The sequence below is a fragment of the Mixophyes fleayi genome, chromosome 7 (assembly GCF_038048845.1).
Source record: "Mixophyes fleayi isolate aMixFle1 chromosome 7, aMixFle1.hap1, whole genome shotgun sequence".
Taxonomy (NCBI): Eukaryota; Metazoa; Chordata; class Amphibia; order Anura; family Limnodynastidae; genus Mixophyes; species Mixophyes fleayi.
The window spans coordinates 338,962-358,528 of record NC_134408.1 but is presented as its reverse complement, the minus strand read 5'-3'; the positions used below and the strand labels follow the sequence as shown (position 1 = coordinate 358,528).

The following is a 19,567-nucleotide window of genomic DNA, read 5'->3' as shown; positions in this document are numbered from 1 at the left end:
TTAATTGAATGTGGGGGGGGAGTTTGGGGACAATGAGGTCTATTTATTAAATTTGAATATGAATTATTTAATGCCAGGATAGTTGTGAGAAATGGTTATATTTATTATATGTAAATGCTATTAATTTATTGCTGGGGCTCTTGGAGGGAGGTTTATTTATTCAATGTGAATGCTAGTATTTTAATGTTGGGGTTGGAGGGAGGCCTTATCATTATATGTGAGTTATTTTGATTTAACACCAGAGCTCCTTAGAGTTTTCTAAATTTCATGTACCCATTTTCTTTTCTAGATGGGGCCCCCCAGCATTTCAGGATCCAGACAATCGGCAAACTGAGCAAGAGACACCAGAAACCACAGGTAGGGCAAGCAGCAAGAACAGGTAGGAGAGAGCAGGACAGTCTGCCAACTGTATTTTTCTATATTGGCAGTTCCTTTGCACCCTGTTATTAAATAAACACAAATATGTACAGTCATGGCCAAATGTTTTGAGAATGACACAAGTATTGGTTTTCACAAAGTTTTAGACCTTTTTGTCAGATGTTGCTATGTTATACTGAAGTAAAATTACAAGTATTTCACAAGTGTCAATGGCTTTCATTGACCATGTCATTAACTTTATGCAAAGAGTCAATATTTGCAGTGTCGACCCTTCTTTTTGAAGACCTCAGCAATTTGCCCTGGCAGCTGTCAATCAACTTCTGGGCCACATACTGACTGACGGCCGCCCATTCTTGCCTAATCAATGCTTGGTGTTTGACAGAATTTGTGGGTTTTTGTTTGTCCACCCGCCTCTTGAGGATTGACCACAAGTTCTCAATGGGATTAAGGTCTGGGGAGTTTCCTGGGCATGGACCCAAAATTTTGATGTTTTGATCCCTGAGCCACTTAGTTATCACTTTTGTCTTATGGCAAGGTGTCCATCATGCTGGAAAAGGCATTGTTCATCACCAAACTGTTCTTGGATGGTTGAGAGAAGTTTCTCTTGGAGGATGTTTTGGTCCCATTCTTTATTCATGGCTGTGTTCTTAGGCAAAATTGTGAGTGAGCCCATTCCCTTGGCTGAGAAGCAACCCCACACATGAATGGTCTCAGGATGCTTTACTGTTGGCGTGACACGGGACTGATGGTAGTCCTCACCTTTTCTTCTCTGGACATTTTTCCAGGTGCCCCAAACAATCTGAAAGGGGATTCCTCAGAGAAAATTACTTTACCCCAGTCCTCAGCAGTCCATTCCTTGTACATTTTGCAGAATATCAGTCTGTCCCTGATGTTTTTACTGGAGAGAAGTGGCTTCTTTGCTGGCCTTCTTGACATCAGGGGGTAAATGTATCAAGCTGCGAGTTTGCAACTCCAGCGATTTTCTCAGGAGAGTTGAAACTAGCCGATGTATGAAGCTGAGATTTCATGCAAAATCGCCAGAGTTCTGCTTCTGTCAAAATCGCTGTTTGCAAAATCGCCAGTGATCAAACTCCCGACTGTTTGCCACTGCAGCTATACAGCTCTCAAATGTATGAAGCTGCGAGTTAGCAAACTCAGGAGAGTTTGCTTCAAAACACGCCAGATACAACACGCTGCTTGATAGCAGCGTTTTGTACAAACACATCACTGTTACACTGCCCTGGCAGTGTTAAAATGTTAAAGAACAGATAAAAGTTGAAAAAAAAAAAAAGCGTGAGGTCCCCCCGCTATTCATGCTTAACCCTAGTGCTGCCTGACTAGTGCTGGTCCCGTGAAAATCGGGGAAAAATTTTGCGTGGGGTTCCCCCGATTTTCACTTTACCAGCACTAGGCAAACCAGCCAGGGTTGGCGGCACTATAGCAGGGGGGACGCGCGGCAGGGGTCCCCCTGCCATAATGACTAACCAACCCTAGACTGTTCAACGCTGGGCTGGATTCCCTAGGGAGTGGGGTCCGCCGAAAAAACGAGCAGGCCCCCCCCTAGAAAGAGCCAGCCCAGTGCTGATAGCACTAGGGCTCTTCCTACCACCCCTGGGCTGTGGGTAGTAGGGTAATACAGCGTAAAGTAGTTAAAAAAAACAAACTGACACCAATTTTGTTTGTGGAACTACAAGTCCCAGCCAGCCAGGTTGCCAAAAACAGTGTGGCCATGCTGGTGCTTGTATAACTACAAGCACCAGCATACCCACGGCAGCCAGGGCATGTTGGCACTTGGAGAACCACAAGTGCCAACATGCCCTGACATCCCTGGCTTGCTGGGCCCTGTAGTTCCACAAAGAAAAAAGTTTACAAAGCCACAACACCCTCTTATAAACCACATACATTTATTAAAAATAATAAAACCCACAATAAAGACACTAACCACCCTCTTTTAAACCACAAGTATTTATTAAAATAATAAAACCCAAATACTTACCGATGATGCCTTCTTTCTTGCTCCAATGTCACTTATTATTTGTAAATCCATCTTGCTGGCTTGCCCCAGTCCCAGCCATTGATACCTCCATAAGGGAATCTGTGCCATCAGGAACTCTTCGCCCAGGGGAAAATACCATAATACAGTAGTTAGCTCTTACGCAAACAGCGTAAGAGCATTGCGGAACGGACCTCCTACTAGGTAGGAGGTGTTTGCGGCGGCTCCTGGCTTTTTTTTATTTTTATCTTCAATCAAGACTCAAGATTCGGGATGTACAAATATGTGCCCCTTCTGGGCGAAGAGTTCCTGATGGCACAGATTCCCTTATGGAGGTATCAATGGCTGGGACTGGGGCAAGCCAGCAAGATGGATTTACAAATAATAAGTGACATTGGAGCAAGAAAGAAGGCATTCATCGGTAAGTATTTGGGTTTTATTATTTTAATAAATACTTGTGGTTTAAAAGAGGGTGGTTAGTGTCTTTATTGTGGGTTTTATTATTTTTAATAAATGTATGTGGTTTATAAGAGGGTGTTGTGGCTTTGTAAACTTTTTTCTTTGTGGAACTACAGGGCCCAGCAAGCCAGGGATGTCAGGGCATGTTGGCACTTGTGGTTCTCCAAGTGCCAACATGCCCTGGCTGCCGTGGGTATGCTGGTGCTTGTAGTTATACAAGCACCAGCATGGCCACACTGTTTTTGGCAACCTGGCTGGCTGGGACTTGTAGTTCCACAAACAAAATTGGTGTCAGTTTGTTTTTTTAACTACTTTACGCTGTATTACCCTACTACCCACAGCCCAGGGGTGGTAGGAAGAGCCCTAGTGCTATCAGCACTGGGCTGGTTCTTCTAGGGGGGGGGCCCGCTCGTTTTTTTCAGCGGACCCCACTCCCTAGGGAATTTAGCCCAGCGTTGAACAGTCTAGGGTTGGTTAGTCATTATGGCAGGGGGACCCCTGCCGCGCGTCCCCCTGCTATAGTGCTACCAACCCTGGCTGGTTTGCCTAGTGCTGGTAAAGTGAAAATCGGGGGAACCCCACGCAAAATTTTTCCCCGATTTTCACGGGACCAGCACTAGTCAGGCAGCACTAGGGTTAAGCATAAATAGCGGGGGGACCTCACGCTTTTTTTTTTTTTCAACTTTTATCTGTTCTTTAACATTTTAACACTGCCAGGGCAGTGTAACAGTGATGTGTTTACATCTCACTGTTACAACACAGGAGAGTTTGCTAAACACAGGAGAGTTAGCTAAACTCGGGAGTGTTTACATCGCTCAAAATCGCCAGAGATGATCAGCGATTTTGAACATGAGTGTCAAAATCGCAGCTTGATACATTTCCATTTTTTTTTTAAAAAACCGCGATTTGCCGCGATTTAAACACGCTGGCAAACTCGCACTTTGATACATTTACCCCCCAGGACTTCCTCCAAATGTCTTCACCTCACTGTGTGTGCACTCACACCTGCCTGCTGCCAATACTGAGCAAGCTCTGCACTGGTGGTGCCTCAATCCCGCATTCTGGGGTATATAAGAACTGAGACAGCAGACTTTGTGAAAATAATATTTGTGTCATTCCTCAAATTGTGGCCATGACTATATATTGTGATGACATATTCTGTTACTGGTTTACTACTGCTAAATTTAGTTGCTCATATTGTCCTACTTACTATGTATTAGTCAAAGTGTACCCATCACTCGTACACAGAGAAGGGCAGCCATTATGTGGGTGAACCAATAATCATACCACCCAACTGTCCCGATTTAAGCGGACAGTCCTGATTTAGGGTTCTGTCCCGCCCAGGGACATGTTTGTCCCATGGGTGGGAATGTTGGGGGAAGGGTGCTATGTAAAGGGGAGTCTAGCACTTTACAGACTCTGGTGGCATAGTCGACTTTGTACTAATCCCGCCCTCCTTTTGTGCTTGCCCCGCCTACAGTTGATATGGTCCCGCCCACATGAGGCCACTTTCAGAAATTTTTTCCAGGGCCACTTTAAGTTCCCAATCCGCCCCTGAACACAGGAGTAATGTGTTTATCATGCTTTACCCAAAATGAAAGCTTTAAAAGACATATCTTGTGGCACATTGTATATGTCATTAGTGATATATAGTCACTGCATGTATGGGGTGGGTTATGTAGGCATGTTTTTTTTGCTGAAGAGAGCTATGCTGTCACATTCCCAAGCCATGATGTTAGACATTAGATCATATCAAAAAGAATTGGACTAAAATAAACTAGCAGTGTCTTTTGTTCTGTTATCAGAAGAATGAACTTAAATCCTTCAATTATATAACTAAATAATACATACAGTTCACATTTTATACTTAGGGTACTACTGCCATCTACTGTCCAAAGTTTGCATTGTTTCTGAGACTTAAGCAGGGAGAACCAATTATTCCCATTCAGACTGAAGAAGCAGTTTAAGGAGTTTAAAGTGATGAATTAATTTGGATCTCTCCGGTAGATGAAGATTCTAGAATGCATGAACCTACGTGAAAGGCAGCCGACCTGAAGCCAGGTCCCTCGTGCTATATCCAGCAAATCATTTATTTGTGACAACCCTGTATTTTAAAGTAAATATTTTTTCTATACATACCTTGTGTCAGGTTGTCATTCTTTCTTTGTGCTAGTATTTCAGGATTGTAACCTTGTTAACATGTTACCCTATGTGATGCTGCATAAAGTGCCCATTTCCTTGTGTACCATGTTTTGCTAAATCTGAGAAAAGTACGATGTAATTTGCTCTGTATGTCAAAATTATAAAATATTGTACTTTTGTCTTGTTTTTATTTAATGTTGTCCTGTTTTGACAACACTCCTTAACATATCCTGCTCCTCCGCCTGTGTAGTAAATACTGTGCCATAGGTAACGCAATTAGTCCCGTACTCTTCACTAGCACCCCATAAAAGATTGGACAGATACTAAGCCAAAGTTTATGTGATGGATGCAGATAATTTTATATAAATAAAAGAATAAAACTGAATACAAGTGACTGAAAAAGTTACTTTAGTTGTAATTTATATCCTGTAAAAATCTACACTATAAACTCCTTTCAGCCATGGAAGTTAAAACAAATACGGCAAAATGGGCAGAATTATTAATGCAAATACACATTGCATATAAATGAATAAATCTATATACACCGATCCTTACACAATCCTCAATAGATATTTAAATCTCGAGAAAAATTCCTCTATAAACCCAATGAGCACTGTTTCTCCTATTGAATGATTGATGTAGATGAAATAAATCAATTCATTGTATGAGGTCTCATATAGCAGAAAATGTAAGAGAAATCTGCTCCTTCTGATGGAGCCAACACACGATGAGAGGGGGTTATTTCTATGCAGTCCCTGGCAAACAGTTAATCAATCTGAGTCAAACAACACGCCGCTTGTCCAGAATGAAGACTACAATAACACTCAATATATATTCATAGAGCACTTTCTGGTTGTAATCTGCAACGTATTGGTTACACGGTTTTAGCAAAGGAAAAGAAAACCAATGCACTTATATGTTGTGTCCTCCTGTGTGAGCTTCGGAGTCTGTGTTTGTCTCCCAATGTTTATGATGTTGCTAAATGAACTCCACCACCAGATGCAGGTTTTAGGCTTAATCCATTGTATTTACTTAAAAAGCAATAATATCTTGCAATTGCTAGTAATTATAGCTTGAGATCTACATTATCTGTTATCGCCTAACACGTTAATATAGAGAATGTTCCTCTACATACACGGATAGACATGCACACAGACACGGATAGACATGCACACAGAGAATACAGAACGTTCCTCTACATACACACAGACACGGATAGACATACACACAGAGAATACAGAACGTTCCTCTACATACACACAGACACGGATAGACATACACACAGAGAATACAGAACGTTCCTCTACATATACACAGTCACGGATAGACATGCACACAGAGAATACAAACATCCCTCTACATACACACAGACACGGATAGACATGCACACAGAGAATACAGAACGTTCCTCTACATATACACACAGGACACGGATAGACATGCACACAGAGAATACAGAACGTTCCTCTACATATACACAGTCACGGATAGACATGCACACAGAGAATACAAAACATCCCTTCTACATACACACAGACACGGATAGACATACACACAGAGAATACAGGACGATCCTCTACATATACACACAGACACGGATAGACATACACACAGAGAATACAGGACGATCCTCTACATACACACAGACACGGATAGACATACACACAGAGAATACAGAACGTTCCTCTACATACACACAGACACGGATAGACATACACACAGAGAATACAGAACGTTCCTCTACATATACACAGACACGGATAGACATGCACACAGAGAATACAGAACGTTCCTCTACATATACACAGTCACGGATAGACATGCACACAGAGAATACAGAACATTCCTCTACATACACACAGACACGGATAGACATGCACACAGAGAATACAGAACGTTCCTCTACATACACACAGACACGGATAGACATACACACAGAGAATACAGAACGTTCCTCTACATACACACAGACACGGAAAGACATACACACAGAGAATACAGAACGTTCCTCTACATACACACAGACACGGATAGACATGCACACAGAGAATACAAAACATCCCTCTACATACACACAGACACGGATAGACATGCACACAGAGAATACAAAACATCCCTCTACATACACACAGACACGGATAGACATACACACAGAGAATACAGAACGTTCCTCTACATATACACAGACACGGATAGACATGCACACAGAGAATACAGAACGTTCCTCTACATATACACAGACACGGATAGACATACACACAGAGAATACAGAACGTTCCTCTACATATACACAGTCACGGATAGACATGCACACAGAGAATACAGAACGTTCCTCTACATACACACAGACACGGATAGACATGCACACAGAGAATACAAAACATCCCTCTACATACACACAGACACGGATAGACATGCACACAGAGAATACAGAACGTTCCTCTACATATACACACAGACACGGATAGACATACACACAGAGAATACAGAACGTTCCTCTACATATACACAGTCACGGATAGACATGCACACAGAGAATACAGAACGTTCCTCTACATACACACAGACACGGATAGACATGCACACAGAGAATACAGAACGTTCCTCTACATATACACAGTCACGGATAGACATGCACACAGAGAATACAGAACGTTCCTCTACATACACACAGACACGGATAGACATGCACACAGAGAATACAGAACGTTCCTCTACATACACACAGACACGGATAGACATGCACACAGAGAATACAGAACGTTCCTCTACATACACACAGACACGGTTAGACATACACACAGAGAATACAGGACGTTCCTCTACATATACACACAGACACGGATAGACATGCACACAGAGAATACAGAACGTTCCTCTACATATACACAGACAGGAGAATACAGAACAATGATTAATCCTCACCTGCCACACGTCAGCCTGTAGAGATTGACTAATCAGCTGCAGAAGGAACTGAGGCAACTGTAACTCAATACAAAGGTCTGAAAGCAGAACAGGATCACAGCCGGAGGACAGGAGGTTACATGTGACATGCAGAGCGGGACGGAGGCGTGATACAGCTTCCAAGGACACCTGTGTGGGAAGCAGCCCAGCACAATAATGGTAAACACACAAAACTGAAGTGCGAATGAGGTGGAAATTATTAGAGAGATGTAAGACGGAGAGAGTAGGAGAGACACAAAGTACAAGAAGAGGACGAGAGAACACAGATGAAGGAGAGAGAGATGGGAAGGGTTAAAGAGATGTAAGACGGAGAGAGTAGGAGACACACAAAGCACAAGAAGAGGATGAGAGAGCACAGATGAAGGAGAGAGAGATGGGAAGGGTTAGAGGGATAGAAGACTCGGAGAGAGTAGGAGACACAAAGCACAAGAAGAGGATGAGAGAGCACAGATGAAGGAGAGAGAGATGGGAAGGGTTAAAGAGATGTAAGACGGAGAGAGTAGGAGAGACACAAAGCACAAGATGAGGACGAGAGAACAGATGAAGGAGAGAGAGATGGGAAGGGTTAGAGAGATAGAAGACTCGGAGAGAGTAGGAGACACAAAGCACAAGAAGAGGATGAGAGAGCACAGGTGAAGGAGAGAGAGATGGGAAGGGTTAGAGAGATAGAAGACTCGGAGAGAGTAGGAGACACAAAGTACAAGAAGAGGACGAGAGAACAGATGAAGGAGAGAGAGATGGGAAAGGGTTAGAGAGATGTAAGACGGAGAGAGTAGGAGAGACACAAAGCACAAGAAGAGGATGAGAGAGCACAGATGAAGGAGAGAGAGATGGGAAGGGTTAGAGAGATGTAAGACGGAGAGAGTAGGAGAGACACAAAGCACAAGAAGAGGATGAGAGAGCACAGATGAAGGAGAGAGAGATGGGAAGGGTTAAAGAGATAGAAGACTCGGAGAGAGTAGGAGACACACAAAGCACAAGAAGAGGACGAGAGAACAGATGAAGGAGAGAGAGATGGGAAAGGGTTAGAGAGATGTAAGACGGAGAGAGTAGGAGAGACACAAAGCACAAGAAGAGGATGAGAGAGCACAGATGAAGGAGAGAGAGATGGGAAGGGTTAGAGAGATGTAAGACGGAGAGAGTAGGAGAGACACAAAGCACAAGAAGAGGATGAGAGAGCACAGATGAAGGAGAGAGAGATGGGAAGGGTTAAAGAGATAGAAGACTCGGAGAGAGTAGGAGACACAAAGTACAAGAAGAGGACGAGAGAGCACAGATGAAGGAGAGAGAGATGGGAAGGGTTAAAGAGATAGAAGACTCGGAGAGAGTAGGAGACACAAAGTACAAGAAGAGGACGAGAGAGCACAGATGAAGGAGAGAGAGATGGGAAGGGTTAGAGAGATGTAAGACAGTGAGAGTAGGAGACACAAAGCACAAGAAGAGGACGAGAGAACAGAGATGAAGGAGAGAGAGATGGGAAGGGTTAGAGAGATGTAAGACGGAGAGAGTAGGAGAGACACAAAGCACAAGAAGAGGACGAGAGAACACAGATGAAGGAGAGAGAGATGGGAAGGGTTAGAGAGATGTAAGACGGAGAGAGTAGGAGAGACACAAAGCACAAGAAGAGGATGAGAGAGCACAGATGAAGCAGAGAGAGATGGAAAGGGTTAGAGGGATAGAAGACTCGGAGAAAGTAAGATAGACACAAAGCACAAGAAGAGGACGAGAGAACAGATGAAGGAGAGAGAGATGGGAAAGGGTTAGAGAGATGTAAGACAGCAGAGAGAGTAGGAGACACAAAGTACAAGAAGAGGACGAGAGAGCACAGATGAAGGAGAGAGAGATGGGAAGGGTTAGAGAGATGTAAGACGGAGAGAGTAGGAGAGACACAAAGCACAAGAAGAGGATGAGAGAGCACAGATGAAGGAGAGAGAGATGGGAAGGGTTAGAGGGATAGAAGACTCGGAGAGAGTAGGATAGACACAAAGCACAAGAAGAGGACGAGAGAACAGATGAAGGAGAGAGAGATGGGAAAGGGTTAGAGGGATAGAAGACTCGGAGAGAGTAGGAGACACAAAGTACAAGAAGAAGAGGACGAGAGAGCACAGATGAAGGAGAGAGAGATGGGAAGGGTTAGAGAGATGTAAGACGGAGAGAGTAGGAGAGACACAAAGCACAAGAAGAGGATGAGAGAGCACAGATGAAGGAGAGAGAGATGGGAAGGGTTAGAGAGATGTAAGACGGAGAGAGTAGGAGAGACACAAAGCACAAGAAGAGGATGAGAGAGCACAGATGAAGGAGAGAGAGATGGGAAGGGTTAAAGAGATAGAAGACTCGGAGAGAGTAGGAGACACACAAAGCACAAGAAGAGGACGAGAGAACAGATGAAGGAGAGAGAGATGGGAAAGGGTTAGAGAGATGTAAGACGGAGAGAGTAGGAGAGACACAAAGCACAAGAAGAGGATGAGAGAGCACAGATGAAGGAGAGAGAGATGGGAAGGGTTAGAGAGATGTAAGACGGAGAGAGTAGGAGAGACACAAAGCACAAGAAGAGGATGAGAGAGCACAGATGAAGGAGAGAGAGATGGGAAGGGTTAAAGAGATAGAAGACTCGGAGAGAGTAGGAGACACAAAGTACAAGAAGAGGACGAGAGAGCACAGATGAAGGAGAGAGAGATGGGAAGGGTTAGAGAGATGTAAGACGGAGAGAGTAGGAGAGACACAAAGCACAAGAAGAGGATGAGAGAGCACAGATGAAGGAGAGAGAGATGGGAAGGGTTAAAGAGATAGAAGACTCGGAGAGAGTAGGAGACACAAAGTACAAGAAGAGGACGAGAGAGCACAGATGAAGGAGAGAGAGATGGGAAGGGTTAGAGAGATGTAAGACAGTGAGAGTAGGAGACACAAAGCACAAGAAGAGGACGAGAGAACAGAGATGAAGGAGAGAGAGATGGGAAGGGTTAGAGAGATGTAAGACGGAGAGAGTAGGAGAGACACAAAGCACAAGAAGAGGACGAGAGAACACAGATGAAGGAGAGAGAGATGGGAAGGGTTAGAGAGATGTAAGACGGAGAGAGTAGGAGAGACACAAAGCACAAGAAGAGGATGAGAGAGCACAGATGAAGCAGAGAGAGATGGAAAGGGTTAGAGGGATAGAAGACTCGGAGAAAGTAAGATAGACACAAAGCACAAGAAGAGGACGAGAGAACAGATGAAGGAGAGAGAGATGGGAAAGGGTTAGAGAGATGTAAGACAGCAGAGAGAGTAGGAGACACAAAGTACAAGAAGAGGACGAGAGAGCACAGATGAAGGAGAGAGAGATGGGAAGGGTTAGAGAGATGTAAGACAGCAGAGAGAGTAGGAGACACAAAGTACAAGAAGAGGATGAGAGAGCACAGATGAAGGAGAGAGAGATGGAAAGGGTTAGAGAGATGTAAGACGGAGAGAGTAGGAGACACACAAAGCACAAGAAGAGAACGAGAGAACACAGATGAAGGAGAGAGAGATGGGAAGGGTTAGAGAGATGTAAGACGGAGAGAGTAGGAGAGACACAAAGCACAAGAAGAGGATGAGAGAGCACAGATGAAGGAGAGAGAGATGGAAAGGGTTAGAGGGATAGAAGACTCGGAGAAAGTAAGATAGACACAAAGCACAAGAAGAGGACGAAAGAACAGATGAAGGAGAGAGAGATGGGAAAGGGTTAGAGAGATGTAAGACAGCAGAGAGAGTAGGAGACACAAAGTACAAGAAGAGGACGAGAGAGCACAGATGAAGGAGAGAGAGATGGGAAGGGTTAGAGAGATGTAAGACGGAGAGAGTAGGAGAGACACAAAGCACAAGAAGAGGATGAGAGAGCACAGATGAAGGAGAGAGAGATGGGAAGGGTTAGAGGGATAGAAGACTCGGAGAGAGTAGGATAGACACAAAGCACAAGAAGAGGACGAGAGAACAGATGAAGGAGAGAGAGATGGGAAAGGGTTAGAGGGATAGAAGACTCGGAGAGAGTAGGAGACACAAAGTACAAGAAGAAGAGGACGAGAGAGCACAGATGAAGGAGAGAGAGATGGGAAGGGTTAGAGAGATGTAAGACGGAGAGAGTAGGAGAGACACAAAGCACAAGAAGAGGATGAGAGAGCACAGATGAAGGAGAGAGAGATGGAAAGGGTTAGAGGGATAGAAGACTCGGAGAAAGTAGGATAGACACAAAGCACAAGAAGAGGACGAGAGAACAGATGAAGGAGAGAGAGATGGGAAAGGGTTAGAGAGATGTAAGACAGCAGAGAGAGTAGGAGACACAAAGTACAAGAAGAGGACGAGAGAGCACAGATGAAGGAGAGAGAGATGGGAAGGGTTAGAGAGATAGAAGACTCGGAGAGAGTAGGAGACACAAAGTACAAGAAGAGGATGAGAGAGCGCAGATGAAGGAGAGAGAGATGGGAAGGGTTAGAGGGATAGAAGACTCGGAGAGAGTAGGAGACACACAAAGTACAAGAAGAGGATGAGAGAGCACAGATGAAGGAGAGAGAGATGGGAAGGGGTAGAGAGATAGAAGACTCGGAGAGAGTAGGAGACACAAAATACAAGAAGAGGATGAGAGAGCACAGATGAAGGAGAGAGAGATGGGAAGGGTTAGAGGGATAGAAGACTCGGAGAGAGTAGGAGACACAAAGTACAAGAAAAAGAGGACAAGAGAGCACAGATGAAGGAGAGAGAGATGGGAAAGGGTTAGAGAGATGTAAGACGGAGAGAGTAGGAGACACAAAGCACAAGAAGAGGACGAGAGAATACAGATGAAGGAGAGAGAGATGGGAAGGGTTAGAGGGATAGAAGACTCGGAGAGAGTAGGAGACACAAAGCACAAGAAGAGGATGAGAGAGCACAGATGAAGGAGAGAGAGATGGGAAGGGTTAGAGAGATGTAAGACGGAGAGACACAAATCACAAGAAGAGGACGAGAGAGCACAGATGAAGGAGAGAGAGATGGGAAGGGTTAGAGGGATAGAAGACTCGGAGAGAGTAGGAGACACAAAGCACAAGAAGAGGATGAGAGAGCACAGATGAAGGAGAGAGAGATGGGAAGGGTTAGAGAGATGTAAGACGGAGAGAGTAGGAGAGACACAAATCACAAGAAGAGGACGAGAGAGCACAGATGAAGGAGAGAGAGATGGGAAGGGTTAGAGGGATAGAAGACTCGGAGAGAGTAGGAGACACAAAGCACAAGAAGAGGACGAGAGAACACAGATTAAGGAGAGAGAGATGGGAAGGGTTAGAGGGATAGAAGACTCGGAGAGAGTAGGAGACACAAAGCACAAGAAGAGGACGAGAGAACACAGATGAAGGAGAGAGAGATGGGAAGGGTTAGAGGGATAGAAGACTCGGAGAGAGTAGGAGACACAAAGTACAAGAAGAAGAGGACGAGAGAGCACAGATGAAGGAGAGAGAGATGGGAAAGGGTTAGAGGGATAGAAGACTCGGAGAGAGTAGGAGACACAAAGTACAAGAAGAAGAGGACGAGAGAGCACAGATGAAGGAGAGAGAGATGGGAAAGGGTTAGAGTGATAGAAGACTCGGAGAGAGTAGGAGACACAAAGCACAAGAAGAGGACGAGAGAACAGAGATGAAGGAGAGAGAGATGGGAAGGGTTAGAGAGATGTAAGACAGAGAGAGTAGGAGAGACACAAAGCACAAGAAGAGGACGAGAGAACAGATGAAGGAGAGAGAGATGGGAAAGGGTTAGAGGGATAGAAGACTCGGAGAGAGTAGGAGACACAAAGTACAAGAAGAAGAGAACGAGAGAGCACAGATGAAGGAGAGAGAGATGGGAAAAGGGTTAGAGAGACAGTTAAGTACTGATTGGACCAGTAGATTTTGACACTAATTAATATACTGACCGGAGGGCAGCAGTCTCGCAGACGGCGATGAACTCTATTTCGGAAGCTGGAATCTTTGAGGAGAAGGAAAGGAGTGCTAAGCTGAGCAACAGATGGGTCAGTGGCCTCCAATAAGACTGACCATTCATCATCACTGTCCTTCATAAGACCAGAGACATGACAAAGCACGTTAATAATTAAGAACAGCTCCATCACAGGAAATATACAAAACAGTTACATTAAAGGACTAAAAGGTATTTTTAGTAAATTGCGGGTTTGAAAAAGTAGAGATGTTGCCTATAGCAACCAATCAGATTCTAGCTTTCATTTTGTAGAATGTACTAAATAAATTATAACTACAATCTGATTGGTTGCTATTGCCATCTTTTTTAAACCCGCAGTTTAGTAAATATTCCCCTAAGTGTTTGCAATAGTAAGGTCCAAGATTTACCTCATTTTCCAGGTGTACTATTTCAATGCTTTGTCTTTCTTTTCTGTCTCGGTAGAATTCTTGCTCATAGTCCTGAGAAATGTTGTTTCTCCTAAGATACAGATCAGAGAGCACATAAACATGTATCACCAGCTGCAGGATGTCTATCTTACCAGCTCAGCAGACACTCACATCGGTGAAGCCACTGGGTCCTCGTTGCCAGATGTTTTCTGGTCTCTCTCATGATCAATTACCAGCGGTTCTCCTATCTAGGACACAGAAACATTTACATGTGGGGTTATATAAGTATGAAAGTAAAAGAGTAGGGACACATAGAATAGAAATGTATATATTACCGCATAAACACAAGTTGGCGCAGGGTTTAAACGCCAGTAGCTAGGGGCCCTCATAGACACCCAGGCAGATGTATAGTGTTAACAGGCACACATTAAGTGACTTACAGTTTGTATGTGGGAATCAATATCAGCTGCTAACGGTGTATAAAGCGATACGTTACCTGCTTACTGGGCGTGCAGACAGTCGCTCTCTCCTTCCGCTTAGCCACGCGCTGTCTGGCCTTGCTCAGGATGCGAGAGTGCACACTGCCCTGGCCGGCATTCTCCAGCAATCTGTCCTGAATCTGTTGCTGCTCGTTGCTGAGTGGAGATGTGAATGGGCTACTAGCAGAGCTGTCTTCTAGTACTGAAACATAGGCAGAAGACAGGGGTAACGGTAAGAGGGGGACAGGGGGGAGGGAGACATGGGCGCAAGGGGGGACAGGGGGAAGGGGCGTGAGGGGAGACAGGGGGAAGGGGCGTGAGGGGAGACAGGGGGAAGGGTAAGAGGGGGACAGGGGGAAGGGGCGCGAGGGGAGACAGGGGGAAGGGGCGTGAGGGGAGACAGGGGGAAGGGTAAGAGGGGGACAGGGCGAGGGGGGACAGGGGGAAGGGGTGTGAGGGGAGACAGGGGCGCGAGGGGGGACAGGGGGAAGGGTAGCTTTGGGAGACCCTATAATGAGGATGTAATAGCAGCATGTAAGTAAATCTAGTCATTTTATTAGTGAGGGGGTTCCCTTACAGACCAACAAGCTGATGACAGCGTACATGAGTACCAGTCATTGAATCACTTTACTTTCAATGGTGTCTGCTGGTGACTGAAAAAGTCAGGAACTGAATAGAGCAGGAGCTAGTGCCGCCATTACTGGTCAGTGTCAATTTACCCCGGGGTGGAGAATAAGAGTCTGCAGCCGGTACAGAGACTACGAGGACACAATGCTACTATGGCCATCCCTGGACTCCGCTTCAAGACATTGACCTGTGCTTCCAGGTTGGAAGACAGTAGGAAGTGGAGCAGAATGTGTGTGTCCACACCAGGACTGACTTTATCCACAAGTGACAGAGGGTTGGAGAATGTGTGTCTGGTACATTAATAAAGCAGCTGGTCAATGTGGCAGGGTGGCATCTTCTGCTTCCTGTGGCACAGGTCTTCTATAGAACATTGTCAGAGATCATATATGGCCTACACAGAGCTACAGAATATATCAGGTATGAAAATGGTCATATTAAAATCCCCTCCTTGCTTTCTTACCAATCACTTTGTCTTTGATAAATGAATGTCTCAGAAGACCAGGCCAAGAAAGTCTGAAGGCAGGATCCTTGGTTAGGAGACCCTGGAGGAAGTCCTGGAGAAAGAGAGATCCGTTTAGTGATCACGTTATTCTTCCAGGTAAAGGTAAGACATAACTACTACGAGAGCCGGAGGTCCACCTTTAGCTCAGCAGAGACTCCCCGAGGCCACCGCACTGGCTGCTGGGTGATGATGCTGACGAGCTGGAAGATGCTGTGTGTGTAAAAGGGAGGTGTTCCCACCAGCAATTCATACACAATGCACCCCAGTGCCCAGAGATCAGAGCGGTGATCATAAGGACGTTCAAGAACTAGTTCTGGTGACATATACAGAGGCGTCCCTTTAATGGAGCGAACCATCAGTGTGTCCAGACTGAGCTCCCGGGCAAAACTGAAACAAAGAAGAGAAGTTATTAACGTTTATTTATATAGAGCTGATCACATGACAAGCGCTGCACACAGGATATTAAGTCACATAAGTCTAACACACACACACACGGGTGGAGTCTGACAGAAGCCAATGACCCCACCAGTATGTTATTAGAGGGTGGGAGGAAATCAGCAGAAACACGGACAGACCAGCAGCGAGGCAGGAGAGGTGGGAGAGCTGGTGATCAGTAATGTGCAGAATATAGTGCACTCACATACTGCACATATAGGAAGACAAAGAGACCATAGAGTGGCAGTATAATCACTTATAGTCAGTACTTCTTATACAGAAAGACAATCACACTCACCCAAAATCACAGAGTTTGACTGTCCCATCTTTACCCAGTAAAATGTTCTGTGGTTTCATGTCTCTGTGAAGAATGCGGTGAGAGTGCAGGTAATACAGCGCAGACACCAGCTGGGAGGAGACGTCTCGTACCTACAGATCACATAACAGTATAGTGTGTATTATTATCATCACAGTGCTGTACAATGGGGGATAACTATCACTCACCTAGGAGAATATATATCACACATATAACTGGGCACTAACAGAAATATCCCAGTATACCCCAAATAGAACGGTTTACATGCACTCGTCACCTACAGCAAGTACCCCAAATTATCACAGATATACCTTGGCTGAATAACTCCTCATCTAGAACTGGCACCTAAATATATGACGGGCATAAGCCAAAAAACCCTCACCTAGAGGAAGCACCCCAATATATCACCAATATAACTGGGGGAATCACCCCTCACCTAGAGGAAGCACCCCAATATATCACCAATATAACTGGGGGAATCACCCCTCATCTAGAGGAAGCACCCCAATATATCACCAATATAACTGGGGGAATCACCCCTCACCTAGAGGAAGCACCCCAATATATCACCAATATAACTGGGGGAATCACCCCTCATCTAGAGGAAGCACCCCAATATATCACCAATATAACTGGGGGAATCACCCCTCATCTAGAGGAAGCACCCCAATATATCACCAATATAACTGGGGGAATCACCCCTCACCTAGAGGAAGCACCCCAATATATCACCAATATAACTGGGGGAATCACCCCTCAACTAGAGGAAGCACCCCAATATATCACTAATATAACTGGGGGAATCACCCCTCATCTAGAGGAAGCACCCCAATATATCACTAATATAACTGGGGGAATCACCCCTCATCTAGAGGAAGCACCCCAATATATCACCAATATAACTGGGGGAATCACCCCTCACCTAGAGGAAGCACCCCAATATATCACTAATATAACTGGGGGAATCACCCCTCATCTAGAGGAAGCACCCCAATATATCACCAATATAACTGGGGGAATCACTGCTCACCTAGAGGAAGCACCCCAATATATCACCAATATAACAGGGGGAATCACCCCTCATCTAGAGGAAGCACCCCAATATATCACCAATATAACTGGGGGAATCACTGCTCACCTAGAGGAAGCACCCCAATATATCACCAATATAACTGGGGGAATCACCCCTCATCTAGAGGAAGCACCCCAATATATCACTAATATAACTGGTGGAATCACCCCTCACCTAGAGGAAGCACCCCAATATATCACCAATATAACTGGGGGAATCACCCCTCATCTAGAGGAAGCACCCCAATATATCACTAATATAACTGGGGGAATCACCCCTCATCTAGAGGAAGCACCCCAATATATCACCAATATAACTGGGGGAATCACCCCTCATCTAGAGGAAGCACCCCAATATATCACCAATATAACTGGGGGAATCACCCCTCATCTAGAGGAAGCACCCCAAAATATCACCAATATAACTGGGGGAATCACCCCTCACCTAGAGGAAGCACCCCAATATATCACCAATATAACTGGGGGAATCACCCCTCATCTAGAGGAAGCACCCCAATATATCACCAATATAACTGGGGGAATCACCCCTCATCTAGAGGAAGCACCCCAATATATCACCAATATAACTGGGGGAATCACCCCTCACCTAGAGGAAGCACCCCAATATATCACTAATATAACTGGGGGAATCACCCCTCATCTAGAGGAAGCACCCCAATATATCACCAATATAACTGGGGGAATCACTGCTCACCTAGAGGAAGCACCCCAATATATCACCAATATAACAGGGGGAATCACCCCTCATCTAGAGGAAGCACCCTAATATATCACCAATATAACTGGGGGAATCACTGCTCACCTAGAGGAAGCACCCCAATATATCACCAATATAACTGGGGGAATCACCCCTCACCTAGAGGAAGCACCCCAATATATCACCAATATAACTGGGGGAATCACCCCTCATCTAGAGGAAGCACCCCAATATATCACCAATATAACTGGGGGAATCACCCCTCACCTAGAGGAAGCACCCCAATATATCACTAATATAACTGGGGGAATCACCCCTCATCTAGAGGAAGCACCCCAATATATCACCAATATAACTGGGGGAATCACTGCTCACCTAGAGGAAGCACCCCAATATATCACCAATATAACAGGGGGAATCACCCCTCATCTAGAGGAAGCACCCCAATATATCACCAATATAACTGGGGGAATCACTGCTCACCTAGAGGAAGCACCCCAATATATCACCAATATAACTGGGGGAATCACCCCTCACCTAGAGGAAGCACCCCAATATATCACCAATATAACTGGGGGAATCACCCCTCATCTAGAGGAAGCACCCCAATATATCACTAATATAACTGGTGGAATCACCCCTCACCTAGAGGAAGCACCCCAATATATCACCAATATAACTGGGGGAATCACCCCTCATCTAGAGGAAGCACCCCAATATATCACTAATATAACTGGGGGAATCACCCCTCATCTAGAGGAAGCACCCCAATATATCACCAATATAACTGGGGGAATCACCCCTCATCTAGAGGAAGCACCCCAATATATCACCAATATAACTGGGGGAATCACCCCTCATCTAGAGGAAGCACCCCAAAATATCACCAATATAACTGGGGGAATCACCCCTCACCTAGAGGAAGCACCCCAATATATCACCAACATAACTGGGGGAATCACCCCTCATCTAGAGGAAGCACCCCAATATATCACCAATATAACTGGGGGAATCACCCCTCATCTAGAGGAAGCACCCCAATATATCACCAATATAACTGGGGGAATCACCCCTCACCTAGAGGAAGCACCCCAATATATCACTAATATAACTGGGGGAATCACCCCTCATCTAGAGGAAGCACCCCAATATATCACCAATAT

At 45.0% G+C, this 19,567-nt stretch overlaps 1 protein-coding gene across 1 annotated transcript in view; it reads right to left on the bottom strand.

Annotated features, from left to right (window-relative positions):
- STK36 (serine/threonine kinase 36) overlaps positions 1–19,567 on the bottom strand; it is an 80,968-nt gene that overhangs the window by 38,346 nt on the left and 23,055 nt on the right. Inside the window, 8 exon segments of the mRNA XM_075178704.1 lie at positions 7,898–8,065; positions 13,827–13,964; positions 14,257–14,347; positions 14,428–14,504; positions 14,753–14,937; positions 15,823–15,916; positions 16,002–16,251; positions 16,598–16,728. Of these exon segments, the coding sequence (XP_075034805.1) occupies positions 7,898–8,065; positions 13,827–13,964; positions 14,257–14,347; positions 14,428–14,504; positions 14,753–14,937; positions 15,823–15,916; positions 16,002–16,251; positions 16,598–16,728 (1,134 nt within the window).